The sequence below is a fragment of the Fusarium redolens genome (assembly GCF_020744475.1).
Source record: "Fusarium redolens strain MPI-CAGE-AT-0023 chromosome Unknown BKA55scaffold_29, whole genome shotgun sequence".
In the NCBI taxonomy this organism is placed as follows: Eukaryota; Fungi; Ascomycota; class Sordariomycetes; order Hypocreales; family Nectriaceae; genus Fusarium; species Fusarium redolens.
In genome coordinates, this window is record NW_025763692.1 from 448060 (window position 1) to 474297 (window position 26238).

Here is a 26238-nt window from a genome sequence, read left to right on the forward strand (position 1 = left end):
CAACAGATAAGTAACTTAAATTGTACCGACTAGCCATTGACATCAACCAGCCACTTTCTGTCGAATATAACTTATCTAGATATAGTAAATCCCAGATGAGGGGATGGCAATTGTAAAACAGGCAATGGTATAATAAGTTAGTAGACTTTGCTGGACTATCCCTGACATTTAAAGACCTTGAGTAGGTCTATCTTGTCCTTTTATGTGCACTTGTGAACAAAGCGGAGGATATTTACTAATTCATTGATTGCACATGAGCCTCTACGCCACCAGGCTTTAGTTCTTGGGTCGCCCCCGAATTATGGAGGCTCTATCTGATAACGAGCGCTTGCTCCAATGGGTTAGCGTTTCCGATCTCTGTCCTTGCGTAAAGTCTTACTACACAGAGTATAGATGCGCAGAGACGGGGATAACACTCGCTATGTGGTGGCAACTGTAACTAATATACTGTTGGAATTTCCTACCATCTTGGTATCCCGTCACAATCACTCTTAATATTAGCCGGACCTTTGTCCAAGGGTAGTTGGGGTTCCCTGGATGGCCTGGCTGGCGCTTGCGTGGCCACATCTTTCTCCATTTGAGACGAGCATAACTCAAGTATGCGACTATGAAAATCTTTCAGAATATATCGATTAGTATAATAAGGGATCAATCGGACAGCGGGATTAACTTACAGACAACGCCATTCTCCTTTTCGGGATTCAGCAGACCCTCTGAGTAAATACCAATATTAAGGTTTGCTTGAGTCTTTTCACAAAGCTCAATATCTTCGACAGCAACATTACGCGTGAAGTCATACCACTTTTCGAACTCATCGCTGCCAACAGGAGCCTTGTGATAGTAGTCAAACTCCATGCGGGCCTGTTCGGGTATCTCAGATGGGTTAATGCGCCAGCAGGTCAAACCCCCGCCGTACAAGCTCAAGGAGCAGTTAGGGAAAAGGAAGAAGAATAAACCATCTTCGCCACCGGTAACGGTCGCAATATGTTGCGAGTAGTTGTGCTTGTTGATAACTTTGTAGGCCGCAGGTTTGAAAGTCTTTGCAAACTCGGGGTGCGCGTAGGCACAATGCAGGCACTCTTGATACGCATCAACCGTAGCCTTCCAATTATTATGGGCAATGTACTTGAGAGGGCGTCTTAGTGGAAGTTCAGTGAAGTCGGCATGTGCAGTCAATTCCTCAAAGCCGGGGAAGAACTCTTCAAAGGAGCAAGTCTTGCTGGACATGGTCAAGAAAAGAAGCCCATTGGGAGTTAGGTGTGATCGAATAATGGTACCCTGTATGATAAGAAAGATTTCTTGAGATCTTGATGGGCCTTGTACGTACATCGCTTTGCTTGGAAACTTTGATGCTTCTCCAATCTTTAGTCTCGCGACGAACGATGAAGTCGATCTGAGCCAGCTCGTGCTTGTAGTTGACATTGATTTCGGGAAACTTGGTTACGGCTCCCAGGAGAACCCAGGACTGGATGACAATCAGTAGGAGTGTGATCAGAGAGCTTAGATACCTCTTGGACCTACTTTCAGGAAAATTGCTCGCCTCTCTAAACTGTATATACCAGTGCTAGTGTACCAGGATGCAGGGAGAGTAACGTCCCAGTCAGTCATTATGAACTATGGACGGGATGATTTCAATGATATTCTGGTTTCTCTGATACTTGGCAGATGTACTTTGAGACCTTAAAGTGAAGTTTTCTCATTCCCAGCAGCAAGGGGGCATTAAAATAGCTGTTAGTGGGAGTGTCCATGTCTTAGCTTTATCCAAATCCATGTGCATCGCCAAAAGTATTACAGCCGACGCTACGCTATACTAGATTAGGAACTTTTACACGCAGCATGGCCTACCCACATATTTCCAACTGAGCGACATCACGCATACAGTGTTATTGAGTCCCCTCAATAGGCAACTCTTCTTGTACTTTCGATGCTGCTCCAGAGCCAAAGCAACGAGTGGTTGATGCGCCCTGGAACACATACCCCGATGTAGTAATCTTTCCAACAAGCTGTAGAATCGGATCTGGCGAGCCGGATTCTGTGATTGACATTGCCTAATAGAGAAATCACACACGAGAACGTCAGCTCTCGAAACAGATCCCGCGGATACACCGCATTTACCACTGGCCTAAATATTTCACCCTTCCATTAGCAACATTCGCTGTTGTTCACCTCTACACGGCACACTTCTGTCATTTTCGATGCTATTCTTAATGGATTCATTAATTCTGTTCGGCACAGCAAGCGTGCTCATTGTTTCTATGGTTCTTAATTTCTGGCAATATCTGCAACGACGCGATGCTAGCGCATTAGTGCTAGAACACCGAACCTTTCATCTGCCTGAGGGATGGTGGTCGGATCCTGTTCGATTCCAAATTGAGCGACGGGCAATTTTCAGCCAGGTAACTACACTAGAAACCCGATTCTGCATGCCATGCAAGGGTCTGATTTCACTGATAGACGTGGATATGTGTGAGCCACCGGGGACGTTTTCGTTCCCCCGGCGACTATGTTGTCTATGACGTTGCTGGCTTTCGTATTCTCATGATCTTAGGGAAGGGCATGGTAGTGCGATCGTTTCACAATGTCTGTAGACACAGAGCTTTCCCGGTCGCTAGGAAGCAGTCTGGCAGCGCCACCATTCTTGGCTGTCGATATCATGGATGGAGCTACAATACGGAGGGCAAGCTCACCAAGGCCCCCTATTTCGACAATCTCCCCGGCTTCGATAAGAGCCAGAACAGTCTCTTTGAAATCCACACGAATCAGGACACCCGAGGCTTCCTTCATATCAACGTGAGCCGTTACGAAGGCGTGCCTGCTACTGGAACCCCGGCGGGTTTAGAAATGGGCAAGCTAGAGAAGCTCGGACCAGACACAGAGCTACTAGATAGTATCGAATTCAGTGGAAAGTTCAATTGGAAGGTCATCCGTAGGTGTCCCATCTTCGGCTTTCGTTCTAGGTTGCTCGCAGATGCTAATCTACAACAGTCAACCGGCCATGCGCTACATCATATCCAACTGTGTTCTCTTCCACAGATTCCGCCCGTTCATTCGTAGCAGAGGAACCTACTTCTACTGGAGAGCTACTATTATTCCCTTTGACGACAGTACACACGATGCCTAGTCGACCCTTCTGGTGCCAACTTACCTACTCTCCCGTTGCCGTTGACCAAACCAATGTACGCTGCGATGTTTATGCCAAGAGTCCTAAGGGGTCGTTTGAACTTGACGGGACTACTAAAGATTCCCTTGAAAAGGAAATACAACAGAATCTTCTAGCGTTTGAGAATCAGTATAAGCAGCTCATCACTTCCAGAGACAAAATTATTGGAAATGGTGAGGTTGCGCCGCGTCGAGGTTGTAGTGACAAAGCTGACTAGTGATAGGTGACCAAGAAAAGATTGCTGATGCGGTCGAAATGCACCGGCGTCAGGAGGCAGTGCGAGGCTTCGAGGTCAAACCCGCTGCGCTTAAGCAGCCAACTGGCAACGCGAACATCTCGAAGGCTGATAGAAGTAAGTCACGCCCTTGTAAACACCCCAAGTCGAGGTTTCCTCGACACCCTGAGGCCATATTAGCTTATTTTTTTTACTTTAGTCTGCCAAGCTATGGACTGCAGCGGTTCCAAAAAGCTAGATTGGTAATGGCCAAGGGTATAAACCTAATGGAGCAAGGATATTTTCATGTTGTCATTGAAGTTGGTAGAATAATCTGGTTATAATCCGCGACCTCTTTCGTTGGGAGAAAAAGAGCAAGACGTCAAATGTAGAACGAATAGTGAGATTTATTATAATTTTCTACTATTCTGGTCTGGGATTCCAGGTTGTGGGTATAATCAATACAACGTGCTCAGTCATGGACCAGTGAACCTGCGGTGGCTTAACATTCTTGTTCATGTAAGTTTAGACAACAAGACCCTCACTCTGAACAGAAGCAGAATAACGTATACATAAAATTTGAAAAAGGGTTGAAATATACAGGAAGCCAAGTTTCTTCGGCGTTCCATGCGTCCTTATACTTCCCACGGCGCTACCGAGTTGAAGGGACAAGTATTCTCCTTTTGACCCACCAAGGCTTCGAGGTGTTCATAGCTGGAACCTCAAGAATGTTTTCATTGAGCTAAAGGGACTTAAAGAGGTATCATAAGCCCCACCTTTCTTGATTTAAGTTACCATACAGAGCCGGATGACAATTGCTGATGCAAAGCGCAACACAGCCATCCGATTGGCCCAGGTTTCCAGGCGAATCACGGCATATTACTCCGTATGCCGGGTACCGTAGTAGTGCCCTGTTTTGCTAACTACTTTCGACCCCGCGTTTCCCTGCTGATCAAGGATGCTGATTCACCGTTCCCCTCCCTAATGCGGATGGCCAACCACCTAAGAAACGCTGCCTAAAACTTGAGAATGGAATAGCACGAACAAGCTAAGCCATTATACTCGACATTCATAACCTAGAAGCTACCATGCACCGACATGGCGGCCGTAGGCCAACGAGGTCACATGGACACCGCTCCCGAGGCGGTTGCCAGTCATGTAAGCAGAGACATGTACGTCTACGGAATCTTAAATGGTCTATGAGGTACTCACACAGAGAGATCAAATGCGATGAAAGCAGGCCAACGTGTACAAATTGTGCAAAGAAGGGCTTGCTATGCGACGGTTACCCTCAGCGAGCCTTGAGGTGGTCAACCAAACACCAGTTAACAGCGAATGAGACATTTCAGCAGCAAAGGAAGTCACCAGATTCTCCGAATGAAAACCCATCCACCCTTGCTTTGAATCCGCAGAGGGCTGATGATTACACCGGTGAAGAAGTTGTTAAGGAGGTTGGCCCAGTGGCGGACGCTGAAACGATTCTTTGGCCAGAAGCAGAGGATATCAGCCTACCAGATCTTATGGACTTCGATTCGACGAACATGTTTGGTCACGAATTTGGTGGTAGCCTTCAATCGATTGCTATAGAGACCCCGAGCTTCGATCTTTTGACTTCCGACTGGCTCCCGGATTTCTGCTTTGATGCGACATCCCAACGGAGCTCTTTGTTAGAATATGACCCTGGACGATCCAGTCAAACCCGCTCACCAGGGATTAGCACAGATTCTTCTATGCGGCTTCTGAAATGTTGGTTTGATGAAGTATGTCCGGCATGGTCCGGCTTCGACTCCAGGTCGAACATGAACCGAAAGATGGCCGAGGACCTTTGGCAAAGCTCTCCTCCTGTCTTCATCGCTCTCCAAAGCATGTCAGCTAGTTTCCTTTCGGCGCGGTTACCGCAAATGAGGCACTCTGCTATGAGCCTGCTCAAAACAGCAACCCTGAGTGTTCAAGCAGAGATACAGGAGCTCAATGAGAAGAATGTCCTCTATGCGATGCCTGCAAGTATCATGTTCTCACTACTCTGCCTTGGTACGACAATTTGTTGGCTAGATACTCGTCGGGTGGGTTGGCCGTTTCTACAAGAAGCAAAGACACTACTTCGATGGAGCTCACAACAACAGTTCGCTGCTGATGCTGACAAGTTGGACTTCTTTAACAAAAGCCTCATCTACTGGGATATGTTGATATCTTTCATATATGATCCAGAACCAGGCACAGACATTCATCAAGTCAGCGCACTCCCATCCACCTTCCAGAGATCTGGTTCCATGGATACTTACAGCCAGTCTTCCTACGACGCGGAGCCTCACCCGTGGACCGGTGTCTCACTACTAAGCTCGACCCTATTCACGCGGTCAATTCGCCTTTGTCGGGTCTATCGACATCGCATTACTGAGTTATCAAGAGGAACACGCGCCTCACCTCCCACGACACCAGAGATTGAGCAGGCAAAGGATTTGGAGAGAGAGTTATTACAGCTGCAGCTTTCTCCAACACCATCACTCAATGATGCTGGTGACCAGCGCACACCATGCATTCATCTTTTACATGTGGCTGAAGCTTATCAACTCGCCTCCTTACTCCAGCTCTATACACAGTTTCCTGCCTTACTGGAGCCTCATTCCCAACTAGTGCCGCGAGACCCGCGCGAGGCGGAAACAATAATGATATGGCATAAACGCATCATACCCCTCACTCTTCGGCTCATAGAAGTGCTGGAGCGAATCCCCTCCGAGTCCGGCAGCTGCGCTATCCAGCCGCTTTTGTATGTCTGCGCAGCCACGGGGCTTCGATACACACCAACCTTGCCCGCGAGCGGACTTGGAACAGATTCAAACACCCTCAGCGGCAGCAGTCAGGCCAAGCCAAGGCCAATGGAGAACATTCTTGACTACCTGGACCTTCTAAAAGACCCACTCGAACGTTCCAAGGAGGGTGTTGTGGACCCTTTATCCGTCTCACAGATGGCCATTGACGTGAGCAAAGGACGAGCCTTTGTTTTACGACGTCTGAGTGTCTTAAAAGAATGCTTACACCCCGGTCCAATCGGAATCGCTGAGAAGTTTGCGAAAGAACTGTGGGCTGCCTACGATGAAGCGCCCCGGTGGAGTATGGATGTTTGTTGGATCAGCCTTATGGACAAGAAGGACCTCCGCACGCTGTTTGGATAACATAACTTCCAACTACGCTATATATGTATTGCCTTAGGGATTTTGTATAGCTTCCACATGAGAGCTTATTGGGATAATAGTGGAAAACTATTTTAATCAATATGGACAAGAGCAATACATAAAGAAGAGTATTATGAACTCGTCAATCAGAAGTGAAGAGCAAGTATCCTAAGAACATCCTTGTGCTTGCATTGTGGGTACAATCAAACCTCATCGACCACCTTCTTCCTGTCCTGAAGCTCGTGTGCGTGCACCTGGACTTCTGTGACATACTTGTCAAACTTGCGAAGGTTGACCTTCTTCTCAAACCTATCGAGAACAAACTCATTAGCTTCATACACCTAAACAGATATCACTAATCAAAATTCACGTACATTTCGTCAATCTCAGCGGGGGTTCGGCGGGCCACCTCAGGGAGGATGAACCAGGCGATGGTGACGGCAACTGTACCCGTACCAGCAAAGCTATACAGTATTCATCAGTGAGCTTTCAATTAAACATCAAAAGACAAACAAATTTGTAGACAGTACTTACAAGAAACCAGTCTTGACGCCCCACTTGGCCGATCCGTTGATCATTAATGGAGTACAGAAGCTGAAGACGATAGCGATGCAATTAGACACAGCCAGCGACCAACCAGCCGTCTGGGCTCTAAGGCGCTGTTGTGGAATCTCTGCAGCATAGGCGTAACCGATGGCGGAAGCACCAGTGGTGGAAAACGTAGCCAGGCAGGCAAAGAAAATCTACACGGACACTAATTAGCCAAGTCGGAAGTGATCCCTTCAAGATCATACTAACAAGTAGCGAACTGGTAGCCTTGGCTGTATAGTCAAAACAGCCAATGATGCCCAGACACAGGACTGACACAACGGTCACTGCATATGGGTAGACGGTTAGAGGGCGTCGACCGAGGGAATCCGTGAGTGTTGCAGTGGCAATCATCGAGATCAGTTGAACAGATGAGAGGATGAGAGTGACGAGGAATGGATCCTTGTTTCCTGCATATTGGACTGCAAGGAATTGTTAGAAGCGTTTCATCATAGCAGGGCATTATGTAGCAAACACGTACAGAAATATGTTGCGTAGGTATTAAATACGGCTAAACCAACAAACTGCTGTGTGATCTTGGGCCAGCCAGAAATGATGAATCGAATCAGGTTGCGACCCTTGAATACAGCCCAGGGCCCTAACTCGGAGTTTTGCTCAGCTTGCTGGCGTTCGACGGCAAGGGTAGAAGTCATAATTTCCTGTTCCGGAATTAGCAGTTGTTAGAACAATGAAGCGACGGAGACACTCACGATTTGTTGATCAATGTCGTAGCCTTCGACATTGGAGAAGCATCGGTTCAATACTTGTGATGCCTGTTCAACCTTGCCCTTGCTTGCTAGCCACCAAGGGGACTCAGGAATGAGAAGAAAGGCGACAAGAATGCAGCCAATCATCGCCCACTGCGATACGTGTCAATAGAAAGATCCTTCCTAATCCCGAACAAGGAGTCATGGGTGGCTCACCTGAGTGTAAATCGGGGTTCGGAAATCGTATGGGTCGTTGGCTTTGAGCCTGTTGAGGGCTACCGAGGCAAAGAGCTGGCCTAGCACGAACCAGCTGTTTGAGATTTAGTACCGCTGGTGCGAGTGGACCTGAAGAAGTATCATGACTTACAAAGTGTAGGCATTGATGAAGAAACCTCGGAGCTGAGTGGGAGAGATCTCGGACAGGTACAGAGGCATGGTGGATTGCAGCATGCCAACACCCATGCCCGAGAAGAGCTTTGCCACAAGCCAATGTTGCCAGTGTGTTGCGAATGATTCGGCGAATACGCTCTACATGGTTGAGAAAATGTGATCAGTGCCAATTCTTGTAAGTGTCGTGGCGTACGTACAGCGGTGAGGACGATCCAGATGATCATCATAGCAGCCTTTCGACCGAGACGTTCGGTTACATATTGAAGGAGCTATGTACAACCGTCAACAAACGATCAGAAAACCTGAGTGTGAATATCGACGTACTACTTGACCAATGGTCTGGCCTGCTGACTGGATACCACCCCAAGCCGAGATGTATTTGCCCGCAATGATGGTTGTGCCAGAGGTGGAAAACTGTCGTATGAATCCTGCGTTGGAGACGATTCCGCCGTTGAGATTGATCTCTGTTGTTGTTAGCAGATAAACAAGCGTCAAGACCAAGCGCAAGGCTTACGATAGCCATCGAGAGATGCGGAGAAGGCTGCGAGCATAGCGATGCAGCCAACGCGCTTGAACCTGCGGGCACTTTGCCAAACGCTCAAGTCATCAAGCTTGGACCTCATGAGAAGTCCTTCGCCTGTATCCTCGACAATCTCGGCGTGAGCCTTTTGCTGCTGCATTTTGACAGTATTGGTGTTGATGTTAATGTTGTCAAGAAAGCGCCGATCTGGACCTGATGCAGCCAAGATCTTGGCTCTGATCAGTCTTTATGGAAAATAGCTTGGCGATGCGATGTGGTACTTTTAATTCTTGTCCCTCAACAACAGAACGCGGGGCCCCAGACTTGTCTGTCCTTAGCCTGGTTCCAGCGACCAGGCTTGTGAAAGCTATAAGCGCAAACCCCACTGCGGAGGGGGAATAATTGAGTTTGACTGGGGGTCGCGGAAACAAGTCCGTTCATCTACGGTAGTCGGACGACGTCACGGATCTAAGAGATCCAATCAGGAGCATCTGTCAGGGATATCACGGCAACGATATCCGAGACTTCATACCACTACAGATCATAAGAGGCTTGATCACCTGCACCAACTTCGTCTAAAGAATGACCGAGCTGGCATTTCTCGGGCCAAAGATGTAGCGCAGAAAGCTTTTTTTGAGCGTATTACACTCGGTGGCGTTTGAACCGAGGAAAAACATCCGTGATGGGAATTACCCCTTGGGATCGATTGATGATCATGAGACTGAAATTGAGTTGCGTATGGCTGGGGAATATGCGGAGAGAAGCCCGAAATTAAAGTAAATCTGGGGAAGAGTCTAGTTAGACCATGCTCTCCCAGATCAGGAATGCTCTAGTATACTTTGCTGTTTGGTGTAAGTGGCCAAGTTGTGCAGGGACGGGATTCAGGTATTCCAGATGATTTCACTCCGACGATCAACGAAAATAAGTCAGAAGTCTTAAAGTCTAAAGGATAAAAGGCAGCTAGATGCCAAGTAAAAAGAAGGGATTTACCTAGACAATCACAACCATCTTACCAAGCCTCCTTTAACAAAACTTCTATTGCCAACTGTATCTCAAGAATGGCCTCATTTCTCGGCACCGCCTGGTTCATCGCCCAGGTCGCCACCGTCTCGGGCTTGACTTTCAACGTCCCATCATCGCCGCCGTCCAACTCAAGCGCCCAGCTTGCCGATGCCCCGGTGGGCGTTTCGTGAGTAGAGATAGTATGACCAACGTAAAACAAATTCGCTGACTGTCCACAGATTCGAGTTCTTCGCATTCCCGGGCTACTGGAATGATGTACCTAGCACCTCAACTTGTTTGCAGAACTTGAAAGATCTTTCGGGAACTTGGCCGCCGATCAGGATCGGAGGAACTACACAGTATGATTCATGTTCTCGCTTGTTTTGTTGCTGCTTACATGTCCAACAGGGACCGGTCTACTTACAACGCATCCTCTAGCCAAGAAGTAACTTATACAGTGGCCAACTCTGGAGATGCGCCAAGTTCACTAACATTCGGGCCGTCCTTAATGTCCTTGGCGGGCACATACGATGGGAAAGTAACCATAGGCTTTAATCGTCGACTCAACAACCTTGCAAATACTGTCGCTGCAGCAGCCAAGGCGCAGGATGAAATTGACAGCCTGCATGCCATTGAGCTTGGCAACGAACCCAACTGTAAGTTCAATTCACTAACTAATATCTCCTCGCGGTTAACTGTGTGTCAGTTTTCAGCAGCAGTGACCCTATCGCCCAGGGCTCTGCCTGGACAGCTTCAGCTGACTACGCCAGCCAGGTATCCTGGCAAGACGCCGTGTGTGGAAATCTTTCCACATCTAACCTCATCTCGGCCGGTGTATTTTTCGGGACTAGCCCGATGAGCATCGCTGGTCTGACTGCAGCCGAGGGTCAAGCCAACAGCTATGTTAGACAGTACTGCTCTCACAATTACCCCCAGTCCAGGAGCACAGCCAACCTAGCCAATTTGATGAGCCACAGCGCCATTGCATCCCAGATCAAGCCTTTCGCGAAAGAAGTCGCAGCTGCGGCGGCTCAGAACAAGCCTCATGTGTTTGGAGAAACAAACTCTGGTAAGTCAATCGTCCAGGCCAAGTAGTTTGACATGGCTAACAATGTCCCTCAGCTACTCAGGGCGGTGGCGGAATCAGCCCAACTTACGGTGCTGGACTCTGGCTCCTCGACTATGTCATGCAAGCCCTGATCATGGGAACAGAGGTACAAAGCACCGTGGATCTCTTCCAGCTCTGTAGCTAACTCATTGCAGACTTTGTACTTCCACCATGGCACCATCGGAAATTGTAAGTAACCCTAGTCTACAGTCTTGGCAAACAACTAACACCTTGACCAACAGGCCAGTACTGCTGGTGGGGAAAGTACTCAATGGGTTCTCCCTATTTCGGAGCCTACTTCGCCACAATGGCTCTCGCTGGCGCCGACAAGATCGCCCCCTTGGATGATCAGACAACCGGATACGCAGCATATGCCATCTACAAAGATAACAAGCCCGTCAGAGTTCTTCTGTATAACTCTGACTACTACACCAGTGGTTCTCGTCCTTCTCAAACTTTTACCCTAGTCGGGCTTTCTGGTTCTACTGTTTCAGCCAAGAGGCTCACTGCCGCCGCTTCCACGTCCAGAGTCGATGCCGGGCAAAGCCCGACCGTTGCTGGGCAGACCTTTGAGAATGGATCATGCAAAATTCAAGGTCAGAGCACGGTTGAATCGGCTGTTGTCTCGGCTGGAAAGGCGACATTTACTCTTCAGGCTTCGGAAGCTCTACTGGTGTCACTTTAACATGTAACTTAGTGGCTTCTCTCAAAGCCTGAGGTCGGTGATGTAATTGGCGGTTAGACAGTGTTGCTGGACTGAGGCGCTGGCTTTCGAGACTCGCTTTTCGGATGCATGAGGATTGGAGGATAACGCTAGGAAATCTGGTCGCTGTCTTGTGCGATATGGTTTGTTTAGTCGTAACAAAGGAACATGATATAATAATCAACACTCTGTTACCCCATTAGGCCTGCCGTTTCCCCTCATTGTCAGCTAGCGTCGTGTACTCATAAATGATCAGCTGGCGCCGTCTAACTAGCAAATGCGCTGTTTTCGACTTTGGATTAGTTCCCCCGCACTCGGCACATGGCTCGCCTTGATATAACCCGACGCGATACAAGCTTCCAAATGGAAGCAGGAATGGAGAGCGTGGGGCATGTCCCCAGCCTAGTAACCTTTTGAATATTAACTCCATATGTCTTCTCTCTTTTTTCCGTAAGTCTGTTCACTGCAAGTAGACATTTACGGTGCTGGGAAACGATCTAATGGCGCCATCACAGGAGCAACAAGTAGCCACCATCTTGGTCTCTCTCAGTCTATGCATCATTAAACTAATTCGCGCTGTAGATCATCAATCAGCTCCAATCCAATTGGATCTGGGTTCCTGACTGGGTCGATTCCTCCAAACAAAACACGGCCGCACGTCTTGTCACATTCAGCCGCAAGTTTACTCTCCCATCTCAACCAATTCGAGCGCTTCTCCATTTCTCGGCCGATACGCGATACAAGCTCATCATCAATGGTACTCGAGTAACTGTTGGGCCAGCGAGAGGTAGTCCTCTGATATGGTATTATGACTCGCTCGACATCGCTCCTCACCTCAAACAGGGCGATAATGAGATCTACTTCGTAGTGATCCGCTACTTTGCGGCTTCTCGGGGTGGAATGCCTTTCGAAAGAACCTCTTTTCCAGGGCTGACTGTTATTGGTGGTGTTGAGTTGGATGGGGAATTCATTAGTCTTGACTCTCGTGGAGGCTGGTTGGCTGAAGAGGACAACTCGATCCTATTTCCAATGGGAAGACCGGACGATGTCTTCCTTCATGTGAGTTTTAGATTTCGTTTTGGAAAGGCACACTGACTCTCATCAGATTAACGAACACATCGTCCCCAGTTGTGCCAAAGAGAAAGTCACACCAGTGCCATACAACATCAAGACACTTAACGGGGAGCTTCCACCATGGCGTCTACAATCTCGCGTGATCCCCACTCCAGAGCAAACCTCTGTTAGTGTCAGCACCGTTAGAAAGAACACCGGAAGCTTGAACTCTGATGACTGGATTGCGTATCTGTCGGGACAGCGTCCTCTTACTCTGGCAGCCGGGTCTTCACACATGCTCGAGGTCCAGGCGGACGTGCACTCAACCGCATTCCTCCGCTGGACGTTCCAGGCGACTCAAAAGAGCCAGATTCGATTCAGGGTGACCTACAGTGAGGGCTACGAACATGAACCGCGCTCTTATCCATTTTTCAGGTCGAAATCTGACCGGCTGGATGCGACCAATGGCCACATCATAGGCCCTTACGATGACATAACGCTGGACCTGCCAGCGTCGCAGACCGTCGTGTACGAACCATTTTGGTTTAGGACATTTCGCGTTATGCGATGGGAAATCACAGTTGGAGCCGAGTCCGTTGAGTTGTCCTCTTTTGATGCCACCCAGGTCAACTACCCCCTTGCAGTCAAGGCAAGCTGGGACGGGCCAGGAGATAAGGACGGTAAGCAAATATGGGATGTCTCCGTCAGGACTATGAGAAATTGCATGTTTGACGGGTACTCGGACTGCCCTTTCTATGAACAACTTCAGTCAGTATAGCCTTTATAAGCACTCACGCCACATTGACCATTCTCTAGGTACTCTGGCGATTCTCGTTCCGTCGGCCTGTTTCACTATCTTCTTTCTGGTGACGACAGATTGATGAGGCAGACAATCACCAACTTTGCCGCATCCGTGACCCCCGAGGGCTTAACACAGTCTCGCTTCCCCTCGCATGTGCCGCAAATCATTGCCGGCTTCTCCCTGTACTGGGTCCTCCAGATCTGCGACCACCACCTCTACTTCGGTGATACAGCATATACACGATCGTTTCTTCCTCGAATTGATGGTGTTTTCGAGTTCTTTGAGTCTCACATAGACAGTTTGGGCCTTGTTAGCGGGTTTCCAGACGATGTCTGGCAGTATGTCGACTGGGTGACTTCTTGGGGCGCAACCGAGACGCACCCGGACAAGGGAGTCCCAACGTCCGGTCGGGAATCAAATCGGCATACCTACTTCAGTATGCTTTACGCCTATGTCCTGAAGCAGGCTGCCCGCCTGGTCCGAGATGTCGGTCGACCTGGCTACGCCGACGAGTACGAATCCCGCGCGGCATCTGTAGTCAAGGCGGTCCGCACTCACTGCTTCGATGGGACATTTTTCACGGATTCGACGGCTGACATCGCGCGTCAGGGGGCTTACTCCCAGCATTGCCAAGTGTTCGCCGTCCTCTGTGGCGCCGCAACCGCCGAAGAACGACCACGCCTCCTTAAGGAGTCATTCTCTAATCCAGACTTTTCCAAATGTTCCTATGTCATGATGTTCTATGCTTTGAGGGCGTTTGCTCTCGCTGGCGACGAAGTCTATGAGTCAGCATGGGGACAGGTTTGGGGCCCTTGGCGAAAAATGCTGGCGAATAACCTCACGACCTGGGAAGAAGATGACGTGAGGCAGCGCTCAGATTGCCATGCCTGGGGAAGTGTTCCTATCTTCGAGTACTGTACAGAGCTGGCTGGTCTACACGTCATAGCTCCAGGGTCAAGCAAGATCTTATTTTCGCCGAGATTGAACTTGAGTCAGGAGTTGAAGGCAAAGGTGGCCCTTGGTTCAAGCAACACTGCCACCGTGTCGTGGAGTGTTCAGGACGATGGACGGAAGAAGGTCGACTTACGGCTTGAAACGCCAGTTCGGGTTATAAGCAAGTTACCTGGAGGAGACGAAAAGGACTGTGGTATGATTGACCATCTTACCATGAATCTCTAGGCAGAGAAGAGCTTGCGGGTGCAAAATGCCTTGTTCAACAGTATCTGAGCTAGTTAGATATGCCATAATTCCGTGATCTAATCATGGCTTTTCCACCCTCCTACTTCATTCATTACTACTCACAACGCAGCGCCAGTCTCCAACTCTCACTCATCATATACAAGCTGCAACGGTCCTTCACGGCGCTCCGGCCGCGTAACATGATCCACCCATCGACTATCGGCAGTGTAATAAACCTGCGAAGAATGACCCCAATTCTTAGGGTTCATATCCTGCACTACCACCACACGATCGCCCTTTGTGATCTTCACAGGTTTCTCAAATCCCTTCTTTGGCTTCAGTCCCGATCTGATGCCGAAGTCCGTCCACCCTATTGTGATACGATTCAGCTTATAATGCTTCTCCCATATGAATTTCTCGCTGCTGCTGGCGTTCTCCATGAATCCCCCGAGTAAAGCTTTGGTGAGGTTCAAATGGGCGTTTTCGCGATCTTCGTAAAAGCTTTTGTAGTTGGGACAGAGCAGCGTCGTTAAGTTTTTGGCACGTGAGAGAGCTCGAGCCATTGCATCCTGGTAAGTGTCAGTATACCGCTCACAAGGACAAAAGCGCAGTAACTTACAAGGTTGTCCTCTTGGGGTGCAAACTCAAAAACCCGTAGTTGGGGTAGGTTCTTAACCAGAATATTGACCGTCTCGGCTGAGACAAACGGGATCTCCCATGGCTCACTGCCCATATGTCGATAATGAAAGCGCAGTGTTTCCAGCTCCGTATGCTTCACAACAGACTGCAGCAATCGTCTCGAAAGTCCCGGGTTTGACTGCACATTCTTGTTATACATATTGTAATCATGTATCTCTAAGCTGGTCAATGAATCAAACGATGAAATGAATCGATACATTCCCTCGAGGTGTACTTCTACTTCAGCGTAGCTTGATTCATACCCATATCCAGGTCCTTTCATCTCCAGGCACAGCTTTCGTAAGTGAATATCACGCTTGTCAGCTTTGCTGAACAGGTCTTGAAGATGCTTGAAGAATGTGAGTTGTCCCTCTTCCAGCCTCATAAGCTTAAGCTCCCTTAGCTTGAGAAAGTCAAAGGCTCTCGTGAGATTCGGCATGACGTTTCCACAGAAATCACCGGTGAAGCAGATACCATGTAGTCTAAGTGATTTGAGCGCCGTGAAATCATGCTCTTGCTTCAAAGCATCAGGATTGCGAGCTCTGACCTGGCCTTCCCAGTCGACTAAAAAGTTAGAGTAATATTGGCTCGTTCGAACCTCCAGACTCTGAAGAGTCGATAAAGAGTTGAGGAGCATGCTCTGCAAGACTTTTTCATCGGTTACAGCGATTGAGCCCCAAGATCCGTCTTCGATGCAGATGTGTTCGAGATTACTGAGTTTGGCGAGTGGTATAATAGCTTCGGAACTTATGCTCCGTTGGTAAGGCTCGAGTCGTAAGGATTTGAGGTTCTTCAGTTTTGAAAGACTCTCCGCCATCGACCTTGAATCTCATTAGTATGACACAGAGGAGGCTATGCGTAGGTCGACTTACTCAGTGAGATCCTCGGCGTCGAAGACCTCCAAGTTATGAAGATTCTTCAAAACCTCTTCAAAATATCGCAGCAAGAATGGTTTATGCTTCTTGCCGGGATCAATCTTTCCAATAATCATCTGCCGGACATTGCTGGCACAAGGAGGTACGGCATTTGGATCAAGACGAGTTGAGAACTTCTCCTGCTGACCCTTATACTGTCCTTCTCTCTTGAGCTGTTTCTTTTGGGCTATGCTTAGATGAGGTTCAATGCGACGGATGACATTGGGAATGTGTGCCCAGAAGGATGTTGAGACGGAGATGCGTTTATGGAGGATGGCCATTACGAGAGCGTAGTATCTCTTGGAAGTGCAGGCCATCTTGACCATACTCTTTGGGTCATTTACCTGAAATTGTCAGTGTTTGAGAAGTAATTCTTGACTTTGGTGGAGACTGACGCTGTCGAGGATCTGTTGGAGGATCTCGGCGGGCAGGACAGATAAAACATCATCCGGGACTGTCGCAAGAGCCTCAGTCTCTGCTGTCGTATCTGCCTTCAATCTTGCCTTTCCATCGGTTGACTTCGTCGCTTTCGCCTTCTTCACCGGTATTTTCTTCCCCTTTGTTGTCGGCTCATCTTTCTCATCTCCAGCTGGGGCTTTGCGCTTCCGTTTTGGTGGGGCAGCAGGTGCAGGCGCAGGTTTAGCGGGCTCAGCAGTGACACCCAAGTCAATATTCCGAATTCTCGCGCTCCTTCTAGGTGACATTTTGAGCGGCAATGAAAAAGGATAGTTTGAGAAGAAAGGAAGATATTTGAGACGAGAGAATTCGCGTGATTCTACAGGACGCGATGGATTTGATGAGATTGGATGACTAAACGCTATGATCGTGGTTGATTGGTGAGTTCACTGGTCTAAGCCACTGCAGCCTAGAGTTAGTCTTCAGGTGAGACACTTGGCTCGATTCAGAAACTGCCGAGCTGATAATTAATTGTTTGATAGGGCCACTAACTGGTGGACTTCTTTATGAAAGAATTGTTCCCATACTGATAGTTTCTTTTGCTTAATAAATAACCCTCGATTATTTATTGTGTTGTTACCTACTACAAAAGCTTCTTATACTGCATATTGGAGACCTTATATGGCGCTGCAAGTCAATTTCTTATGAACAGACACATAATGTCAGTAGGAGTTCTCTATCCATTGTTCCCCATTATTCCGTCCGCGGAATCTGGAAACAAATGCCTGTCCTTCGCATTTCCAAACAACAGTTATTATAGCAGACAATCAGCGAAGCCAATAATATCCTCATTTGTTTTATAAGTTCTTTCTCACATCTAAATGCTTTTATCGCTGATCCACTATGTGCATGAGAGCGGTACAGGAATGGAGCTGACGTCCGTGAGATTGATGCGCTGCTGTTACGATCGATAAATACTGAAGAGCTGCTCACGACGGCAACAAAGAATTAGATTTATTTAAGCTATTGTAAAGAATAGAGTATAAAACAAAGATACACCTTCCATCAAGACATTTACCATCATCAATCTAAAACAGCCCATGTTTAATAGAAGTCGATAGCTGCAGGGTAATTGAAATGCGGATCTTAGTTCTTGGCCGGAAGCTTTTCCCCGCTTGGACCTCACGTCTAAGACACGTCCCCAGCCAAGCCAGTAGCACGCATCTAGACAAAGCCTCAAAAGACCCCTTGCACAAACAAATGCCACTCCAGATAACAATCTCTACCACACCCTGAGACTGTACATGAGACACTACCACCAACAGCCTCTGATATAAGATTTTTGAATAGCTAGAAGAACGCCACCAATTGTGGCAGAAATGAATTGGAATTTCGCCCCCTTTTCTCTTCCCTTCCCTTCATCACAAGGAATGTACGTGTTATCTACTTCAGATCCTTTGTAAAGACATAAGGCTGGAACCACCTCGCTCATCTTTTCTGATCCTCAATTGAGTTTCAGCTTTCACCATGGGTATCAAGTTGGAAATCCCGGGAGCTGAAAAGCTCCCAACACTTCCAACGCTACCGACACTTTCAGCGCTCCTAGCACTTCCAATCCTATCAAAGCTTCCGAGTCTCCCAGATCTCTCAAATCTTCAAGATATTCGAAAGCTTCCAAGGGCCCATATTGCAGCCCTCGCCTTTATCCTTTCCACCTTATCATTGATTATACTGAGTCCTTGGAGCTGGGACCCGGACTCCAACTCGAGTTGGACGCGTCACCGTCACAAATTCCATGATGAAGACCGTCGTTTCGCCCTCGTCGTGCCCGCTACTTCTCCAAGCCCCGATCTCTGCAAAACGGTCGTCACCGCGCTCGCGCTCGGCTACCCGAGTCCCGTCATTATTAACTGGGGGATTGACCACCGACTCATTTCGCACTGGAATGGAGGCCACAATTTACCCAAAATTCCCGGCATTGTGCATTATCTCGATGCAGTCATGCACCCAGATGCACACCCGTCTGAGAGATTGAGTGAGGATGATATCGTACTCCTCGTCGACGGTCACGATGTTTGGTTTCAATTGCCCGCGCAGATTATGCTCGAACGATATCACAAGATTAATAAAGAGGCCAATGAGAGATTGCGCAAGCAGTGGGACAAGAAAGGGAAAATGCCGATGCAGCAGACTATCCTTGTGGCCACTGGAAAAAAGTGCTATTCTGGTCTGGCGGATAAGGGCATCAACATTCAATGCGAAAAGTGGCCCGAGAGCCCAGAGCGAAAGGATCTTTACGGCCCTGATACCGAGAAGGATAGAGAGCATTGGCAGACGAATAGGCCGCGATGGATCAACGGAGGTGTCTACATTGGCCCCGCCGGTGATTTGCGGCGCTTGTTCCGTCGGTCCTTGTTTACAATGGAGTCGGGCATCGGACAGGGAATCAAGATGCACAGTGAGCAAGCTCTTACAGGCGAAGTCGTGGTTGAACAAGAGATCTTCCGAAAATTCCAGAGAGACAAGGGAAGGCCCAGACGTGGCATGAGAGATATGCTGGATAACAAACTCGAGTATCACATCGGTCTTGACTACGGTCAACAGATATCGATGCAGACTCAGTGGACGCAAGATGATGAGGGTCGGGATCACGGTGCTTTTGTCACGCTGGGTGATCAGGCACTCATCGATGAACACTCTGCTGCCTTGGGTATCTCACCAACGCGACTGAAAGGCCTACCCGAGGATATAAAAAACGCAGAGAACCCACTGGAACTCATCCAGCCAGACGCAGACTGGAACAACATGTCTCTCTACGCCGACTTCTTCCTCGAAACCGTCCCCGTTATCCTCCACCACAACGGCATGCACGGATTGAAGAGGCGCCGCTCAACATGGTGGGACAAACCATGGTACTACCACCACTTACGAGCCCTTCTTAAAATACAAATTCAAAAGAAGGGTGAACCTGAAGAACCTCTTGCGACGGTAAAGTTGGACAACGGGAGGGTTAGGTACTGGGGGGTTTCGGCGGAGTATGAGAGTAGATATCCGAGACAGATGAACGATACCGCGTGGGGGAGGTTGGATAAGATGAAGTTTGGGGATATTTGTAGACATACCAAGCGTGCGCCAAAGGGGCCGAATCAGGAGTGGTGGGAGGAGGTTTTTCGTGATACTGAGGGGCCGTGGGGACACTGAGTATATTGTCCATATGTGTGCTAAGGCTTGAAGTAATTATTGTCTTGATTAGGAAATTACTTGTGGTTTGGACTGTTTGGTTCTGTTATTGGATTGGTGTATGCGAGTAAGACTCTGCAGAATTCATATGCCCGCTTACTATTTTATCTTGGCACAGTATCGAACTCCAGGAACGATGATCCAACCATCAGGACAGCGACCGTAACTTTCACGGGACTCATCGATCCCAAGTTCCCTCACACAGAGTAACTGCACGGATGAAGGTGGTTCTGCAGAGCTAGATTGCATGCGCCAGGTTTCTGGAACCTAGATCGTCAATTTCATCGGGCAGTATGGCGATCGAGGGGAGATACCATTAGTAACCTTCGCTCTGAACGTCGATGATCAGATTTACTTCTCCGATTACAAACCCCGAGCAGAAGCAGGTAAGATCGCGCGTCGTCCAGTCATGTTATCCATGAACTCCAACGAGTTTTCATCCCTGCTTCCTTGGCCGTCTAAAAGCCTCGAAAATAGCTATGATCAAAAGGCAGTGAATACAGGAATGATTCCTTTCGCTGTGTACTCGTTACTCAACTCAACGACTTATCGAAGCAGATTGCACATACCAGTCTACCGCTTTCAGAACGCAGCCGAGTTTCCGAATTTGAAATACTACAAATGGCTTGGAGCGTATCATGGTGCCGAAACACCATTGGTATTTGGAAGTTATGGGTTGTTGGATCATGTCTCGAAAACCACGGACTTTCAGGTTGAAGTCAGCCACCTGCTGCAGGATCATGTTCTTGCTTTCCTCGAAGACCCGTGCGGTGGCCCTGAGAAGTTGGGATGGGAGCCGATGGCAACTAGTGACGTCTATGGCGGCTTTCTTCGTCGCTTTGGAGGATCTAGTGGGAAGGCAACTGAGAGGATCAGTGGCAATGAAGTGGATGGCGTATGCTCAGGAGCTCAAGAGTACGAGACGTTTCCGTAGAGTTCATCAAACGGCTTATCAGGACAAGTGATTATATCGTGATCCTAACTTGTGCTCAGAGATTGTTCTTGCCTTTGAGGTTTCTGACATGATCGGCCATGCTTCATCGAGCTGCTTTCCGGGGATGCGTTCCATCAGAATCCAACAAGACTCTTTATCACTGTCACCGAAGTGGACTTCGATGAGCTCATACGTAATCCATAGCTTCCGCCTCTCTGCGAAGCCGATAGGAGTTAGTTTCTTTACGGAAGGGTGATCGAAGGCTTCCTGCGAACTCTTTCTCATCGCTTGGCGCGGTGGAGGATGTTGTCACCACTTTGTGAGTGACGTGCAGGTGATTTGGGCATTGGTGAATGAGAAAGACATCACTAACAGGCTAAGCATGGCGCCTAGTTCGGATCAATTCGGCATTCCAAGTATGAACGTGCATGTAACCGGAGAAGTCCTGGGATAAATATAGTATGCATTTAGAGAAACTTCTCGATACCCCCCATTTAGTTCATTCTCGTGGGATTCTAAATACAGGATACTCCATCCCCGCTTCAACAGGAATGATGTTGAACTTGACGTAGCTGTCAATATTCTCCGGCTCCAGAGCGATAAACGCCAAAGCGGCATTCTGCTGCCTCGTGCTCACGTAGTAGCTTCCGACCGGCAACACGACTTCTCGACTGGTTGAGTTGGTGGTGACCGTATTGAGATACGTGCCTTCATACAGCTCAGGTTCAATCACTGAAGTCTCAATCGTCAAGGTGTCTAAAGTTCTTCTGAACTCGTAGTTCATCTTCTCAACTTTCAGTCCCAAGATCTCAAGCCTCTCAGCAACATCGGACCAAGTTCGTGGTATAGCATAAGCTTCAGGTCTCGGCCTGGTGAGATTGGCAATTGATGGGGTAGTCCGCTGAAAGTCAATTGGGACTTGAACAACACTGCCATTACGCGTATCGACCATGGTAAATGTCCTGTCTTCTGGGACGTAGGAATCAGTGATGACGATATCGTCATCGCTGTTGATGAACTCATCACGCGCATCCTCAACAACCGACTTGACCTTCTCGGCGTTATCTCGTGCCAGCTCAAGAATTGCCTGAATTTTGATAAGAGCAGTCGCAACGCGACGTTGAAAATGCTGATCAGCGATACGAATACCGCGCATCTCAAGCAAAAATGAGATCGTTTGTGTCAACCCAACAGCATTACGGCCGGTGCGTGCCTCGGTCACTGCTTCAGTGAAGCGGATGCGTGAGCCTTCCGTGCGGTTGGAAGGGCCAGTGACATATGGCTCCCATCGGAGGCCATGAGACTCAAGTTTTTCGCCAACGGCCGGGATGAAGAAGTCGAGGAGCTGCTCGCGAATATTTGGATGAATGTTTGGATTGATACCACCGGAGAGGAGAGAATCGGCGCCGTGCTGATAGTGACCACCGTAGATGGTAGGCACAGTGAACTCGTCTGCGACGAAGGTTAGTCGTTGTAATTGAAGAGTAATAACGGATACTTACGCATGTCAAGAGCGATGTGAGGATTCCATTCACTGACAATACGCTTGATCTCCCTTGACTGACCACGCATAAGTTTGAGATGTTCTCGATTGGGATCAAGATTAGACGCCAACTGTCTTTGGAAATAAGCAACGCCATCGATGTTATACCTAGGAAGGATCTTGATGTCCATTTTCTCCAAGATTGCCTTGGCCCATACAGGCTCCGCATCCATCTTACCCAAGAATGCGAGAACAGACTCGTCAGCGGCGGGCTCATTGCCGTGAATAGCGGCTTGGAGATAGATGCGCAACTTATCGTTGCTCGAGTTGGTGTTTGGTAGGGACAGAAAAACATATGGGATCGCACGGCCTTCTTCCGATTGGAAGGCTGCAGACTCGTAGGTCATCCAGTCATGCTTTTGAGCCAGATTGCGGATGAAGTAGTCTTTGAAATCAATTAGCAAGCGTCCTGGAGGCATCAGGATTAGAGGTCTCACCGAGTTCAATATCATCAGTCGGACCCTCCGTGCCGTTTGAGAACCGAGCAGGAACCTTCTCTGGATTCAAAAATGCTGGGGATCGGAGTGTGATGTTGACATCGGGGAAGTTGGCCGAGACGAGGTCAGAGTCTTTAGTCGTGGGTGCCCAGTTCTCGCCATATTGGAGACCTCTCTGAATACCACCGGACTGTCCTGCTACAACGGATACAAGGGCCGCAAAAGTGAAGATAAGTTCAGCCATGCTAAAAGACGGTGGACTAATTGGATAATTCCCTGCAAATGGGCGATGGCTGTACCATTTATCCCTCTGCGGGAGCATCGTCGGCCTTTAAATACGACGCAATGCACTCCCATCGCATCGGCTTCGGCGGTTGATCGGACCTTATTCTGCACCCGTTCATCGCCCAGAGCAGATCGTCGTAATGCATCCGAGTATCGTGACATCAACTAGGAATTCATTATCAATCACCTCCGCATTCTAACCCAGTTCATATAATGGACTGACTGACGAAGTGAGGGGTATGCTTGGCGTGAATGATACTCTGGAAGATTGGGGGTGATGGACAAGCAAGATTGCCAGATAAGGTAGGTCGATAGATAAGCTTAAGTAAAACTCCGCAAAAACCTGGTGTTTAGTGCAACGTTTATTATGCTTCGCTTAAGATTCGGGATCGACATCTCTTTGAAGTAACTGATAACTGTCTACCCAGTCACGGTACAGAGCTCAGGATTCTCATAGCTGGCACGATACTTGCAAAGACCTATCTTGTAGCATGGTATTTCAATACATTCTGTCTAGGCTACATATTAACCCTCTTTCAGAAGAGGGCAATCCTTGACAGGGTTGCCCATTGCATAAACCATCGCTGTATGCCCTACTCCTTGGCTCCCACAGCGTGTCCGTTAGAGGGAACTTCTCGAGGAGGCACTTCAACGAGAACCTCACCAGGCTCCTCATCAGCTCCAGCTCCCTTGTCATACTTCGCGTCGTCAACACGGAGTACTTCATGCGCCTGCTGAAAGTACGACTTCACCTCTCCCGAAACCTTTTGCTGCTTCTTCTCCTCTTCTTCAAGCTTCTTGAGCTCAGACAGAGCCTCAGCAGGTCCCAAGTTCCAGAAAGACTCATAGGTGAGTCCCCTGATCTCGGCCGAGTTCTTGCGAACGTCATCCTTAAACAACTCTGGGATCTTGACTGACGGTGCCCAGAGGCTGAGCTCATGCATAAATTGATCGGGATTGACAACAGCTGTCCACCCTAGGTTGAAGGCGATGGAGAGGAGAGGTCCAACACCTGGAACAAAACCCAGACCGAATGAAATAGCGTTCTTGAAGAAATCCTCGAACCAACTTCCCTTCTGACCCTTACCCCACTCAATGTTCAACCCGCTGTGCGCTTGTGCAATGGTAAGCCAGCTAAAGTCATACTGATCGTGGTATGAGTCTTTAACAGAGACTGTTCGGACAGTGTCGCGATGGACAAGCTTGATGAACTTAGCCTCGTAGGGGTTCACCTTGCGGAACTGACGCGGGCAACTCAGAAGTTCCGTCAGACCCGTGATGTCGAATCCGATAGTATGTTCGCGCCAAACACCAAGGCCGCTCGTGGGATTTGTCTCGTGGCCCATGAAAGACGAGCCTCCGCGCCAGATGTCCACGACTCGTGCCTGGGTGAACGAGACCTGCAGCCACATACTGAGATTGGGATGATCCTTGCTAGCAGAGAAGGCTACGGGGATGTAAATGGCTCGAATACGGGCGAGCATCTGTGAAAGGGCTCAGTATTCTTCGTAGTTTAGAAGTAGGGGCAATATAGGATACTTACATCGATCCATACCCACCTCTCCTCTTTGGTCGGCATCGGCATGGTCATGAACCAGGCCTGAAGGTATCATCATCAGTACATGACATCATGTAACAGTGGTGCAAATGCTTACCTCGGCAGCATCTCCATTCTCATGGTCCTTGAACCGGTTTCCACTAGTGCAAAGATTGTGCTCAAGGCGTCTTCTGATATCTGACTCGCGTGGGCCGTAGCTGAAGGGAAGCTGCTTCCAGTTTCCATAGTGGGTGCCCCAGCCGCTGCCCTTGACGATGGCGTAGGGGGAACGCTGGTGATAGTGGCCGTCCCAAGAGTTTGCGTTCTTAGAACCGTGATCAGCCTCTACGTTCCAGATGTACTCAACCATGAAGTGAGAGTAGAAGTGGGCTGGGTTGTCGGCCTGATAGTGAGCAGGATCTTTGTTGCGCAGGACACTGCGCATGAAGAACACCTCTCCCTCGGGGTATGGAAGGGCCATCTTGACTGGGTTTTGTAGGAGCTTTATAGAGAAACGCTGAGGAGGGTTTGAGTTGAAGATGAGATGAAGACTCGGTTCACATCGTGGGAAGAATATCCCCTTATATAACTACAACAGATGGAAAAGTTGATCAGAGTAAAGTGACATTGCCAAGAGAACAAGAGTTCGCTTTCCTGGCTTTGTCCAACTGCATGCTGTGCACAATCATCGTGCAGCCCAGCCTCAACCGATCAAGTGCAGATTCTTCCCCTCTTGTAACGAGTTGGAGTGGGGAGAAGGGCATGAAGCGTATCAATCGAACGAAAATGTCTCGGATCTTAGCCATCCGAAACATTTCATCTGAAACCTGCATCTGAGCAATACAATCATATATTTATCTCACGACTCAAGTCGGCGAATGTGAGAGCTATCTTTGCCATTTGCATGAGGACATGTAAAACTGAATAGAGACATCTGCGAGTATTCCAAGTTTTGGTGAAACCAAGACTCCAGAATGGTTCATATGTATCGAAATGTGGGACCGGTGTATCTGCTTGTCTCAGTACATTTGGCCTTTCATCTCTCAGGGCCGGGATTGCATGACGATAACACTCACCGCTTCTTGGATGGGAAGACTCGGGAGGAAAAGGAAAGGTTGCTTGGATAGATGATGAAGCTGAATACACACGATACTGAAGCACCCCAAAAAGTGATTAGAACATGAAATTGCATTGATATTGAGTTACACGCAGCTGCCATCTACTAGTAGTCGTAGGTAAACTTCGAGCTCCTCAAATTACAAGTCTCGTTCAACCATCCTTGCTGAAGATGCCCAAAGCAATTAGTTGATAACTTCCAAGATTCTGATAGCACAATCTGAAGTTTGCTGCAAGCAGGTGGCTGAGTATAACTGCTCCACATTTCATGCAGTTGATGACCTGTACAACCAACCCTGGGATTCTGATAGGGCACGCACGGTATGGTTGCCCGCTTGGTGCGAGAAGAGAGGAGAGAACAGAGCGAGCATCGAACGGAGCGGCCCGAGCCTTTTCCGACGATTAATGCCGTAGCGCAGAGATGAGGTCAGTGACCGATCCCGACACATCACTTTCCTGTCACCACGGCCAAAATGGCACCGGAAACAGTAGCTAGATTTCTCTTTTCTTGAATAGATATTTCATAGTTGCTCTTATCATATATTGTGGTTCTTTATCT

General features: G+C 48.5%; 10 protein-coding genes across 10 annotated transcripts; 5 read left to right on the forward strand and 5 right to left on the reverse strand.

Moving 5' to 3' along the window:
• Positions 1-1710, reverse strand: BKA55DRAFT_585274 (uncharacterized protein). Its single transcript, XM_046194431.1, has 4 exons — positions 1522-1710; positions 1328-1465; positions 675-1278; positions 1-615 (listed from the first exon to the last, which is right to left on the reverse strand). The coding sequence occupies exons 1-4, from the start codon at positions 1606-1608 to the stop codon at positions 461-463; spliced, it is 984 nt and encodes a 327-aa protein (XP_046041992.1). The 5' UTR covers positions 1609-1710; the 3' UTR covers positions 1-460.
• Positions 1711-2143: 433 nt separating this feature from the next.
• Positions 2144-3962, forward strand: BKA55DRAFT_585280 (Rieske [2Fe-2S] iron-sulfur domain-containing protein). The gene is made up of 5 exons (XM_046194432.1): positions 2144-2396; positions 2455-2926; positions 2986-3333; positions 3384-3512; positions 3595-3962. Exons 1-5 carry the CDS (start codon positions 2196-2198, stop codon positions 3639-3641), a joined length of 1197 nt encoding a protein of 398 aa, XP_046041993.1. The 5' UTR covers positions 2144-2195; the 3' UTR covers positions 3642-3962.
• Positions 3963-4311: 349 nt separating this feature from the next.
• BKA55DRAFT_585282 (fungal-specific transcription factor domain-containing protein) lies at positions 4312-6677 on the forward strand. The gene is made up of 2 exons (XM_046194433.1): positions 4312-4546; positions 4595-6677. The coding sequence occupies exons 1-2, from the start codon at positions 4463-4465 to the stop codon at positions 6545-6547; spliced, it is 2037 nt and encodes a 678-aa protein (XP_046041994.1). The 5' UTR covers positions 4312-4462; the 3' UTR covers positions 6548-6677.
• On the reverse strand, positions 6678-9133 carry BKA55DRAFT_681269 (general substrate transporter). The gene is made up of 11 exons (XM_046198243.1): positions 8747-9133; positions 8557-8696; positions 8430-8501; positions 8210-8370; positions 8059-8152; positions 7846-7995; positions 7617-7794; positions 7346-7557; positions 7082-7290; positions 6922-7011; positions 6678-6856 (listed from the first exon to the last, which is right to left on the reverse strand). The coding sequence occupies exons 1-11, from the start codon at positions 8910-8912 to the stop codon at positions 6751-6753; spliced, it is 1578 nt and encodes a 525-aa protein (XP_046041995.1). The 5' UTR covers positions 8913-9133; the 3' UTR covers positions 6678-6750.
• A 510-nt stretch (positions 9134-9643) lies between these two features.
• BKA55DRAFT_656417 (uncharacterized protein) lies at positions 9644-14599 on the forward strand (the record flags this gene model as incomplete). The annotated part of the gene is made up of 12 exons (XM_046197455.1): positions 9644-9941; positions 9994-10113; positions 10163-10410; positions 10461-10823; positions 10877-10968; positions 11018-11051; positions 11105-11535; positions 11661-11708; positions 12148-12624; positions 12671-13386; positions 13435-13665; positions 13735-14599. The coding sequence occupies exons 1-12, from the start codon at positions 9811-9813 to the stop codon at positions 14597-14599; spliced, it is 3756 nt and encodes a 1251-aa protein (XP_046041996.1). The 5' UTR covers positions 9644-9810.
• A 26-nt stretch (positions 14600-14625) lies between these two features.
• On the reverse strand, positions 14626-16926 carry BKA55DRAFT_744079 (uncharacterized protein). Its single transcript, XM_046201583.1, has 4 exons — positions 16587-16926; positions 16150-16535; positions 15219-16098; positions 14626-15168 (listed from the first exon to the last, which is right to left on the reverse strand). The coding sequence occupies exons 1-4, from the start codon at positions 16893-16895 to the stop codon at positions 14746-14748; spliced, it is 1998 nt and encodes a 665-aa protein (XP_046041997.1). The 5' UTR covers positions 16896-16926; the 3' UTR covers positions 14626-14745.
• A 1040-nt stretch (positions 16927-17966) lies between these two features.
• Positions 17967-19840, forward strand: BKA55DRAFT_668348 (uncharacterized protein; the record flags this gene model as incomplete). The annotated part of the gene is made up of 2 exons (XM_046197892.1): positions 17967-18019; positions 18324-19840. 2 exons carry the CDS (start codon positions 17967-17969, stop codon positions 19786-19788), a joined length of 1518 nt encoding a protein of 505 aa, XP_046041998.1. The 3' UTR covers positions 19789-19840.
• A 267-nt stretch (positions 19841-20107) lies between these two features.
• Positions 20108-20761, forward strand: BKA55DRAFT_528460 (uncharacterized protein; the record flags this gene model as incomplete). Its single annotated transcript, XM_046189003.1, has 1 exon — positions 20108-20761. A coding segment is annotated over one exon (654 nt), but the record flags the coding sequence as incomplete, so codon positions are not given.
• A 499-nt stretch (positions 20762-21260) lies between these two features.
• BKA55DRAFT_697724 (uncharacterized protein) lies at positions 21261-22985 on the reverse strand (the record flags this gene model as incomplete). The annotated part of the gene is made up of 3 exons (XM_046200424.1): positions 21261-22213; positions 22264-22689; positions 22742-22985. 3 exons carry the CDS (start codon positions 22983-22985, stop codon positions 21261-21263), a joined length of 1623 nt encoding a protein of 540 aa, XP_046042000.1.
• Positions 22986-23879: 894 nt separating this feature from the next.
• BKA55DRAFT_627655 (uncharacterized protein) lies at positions 23880-24623 on the reverse strand (the record flags this gene model as incomplete). Its single annotated transcript, XM_046196881.1, has 2 exons — positions 24570-24623; positions 23880-24510 (listed from the first exon to the last, which is right to left on the reverse strand). Coding segments are annotated over exons 1-2 (678 nt in total), but the record flags the coding sequence as incomplete, so codon positions are not given.
• Between the last annotated feature and the right edge of the window lie 1615 nt (positions 24624-26238).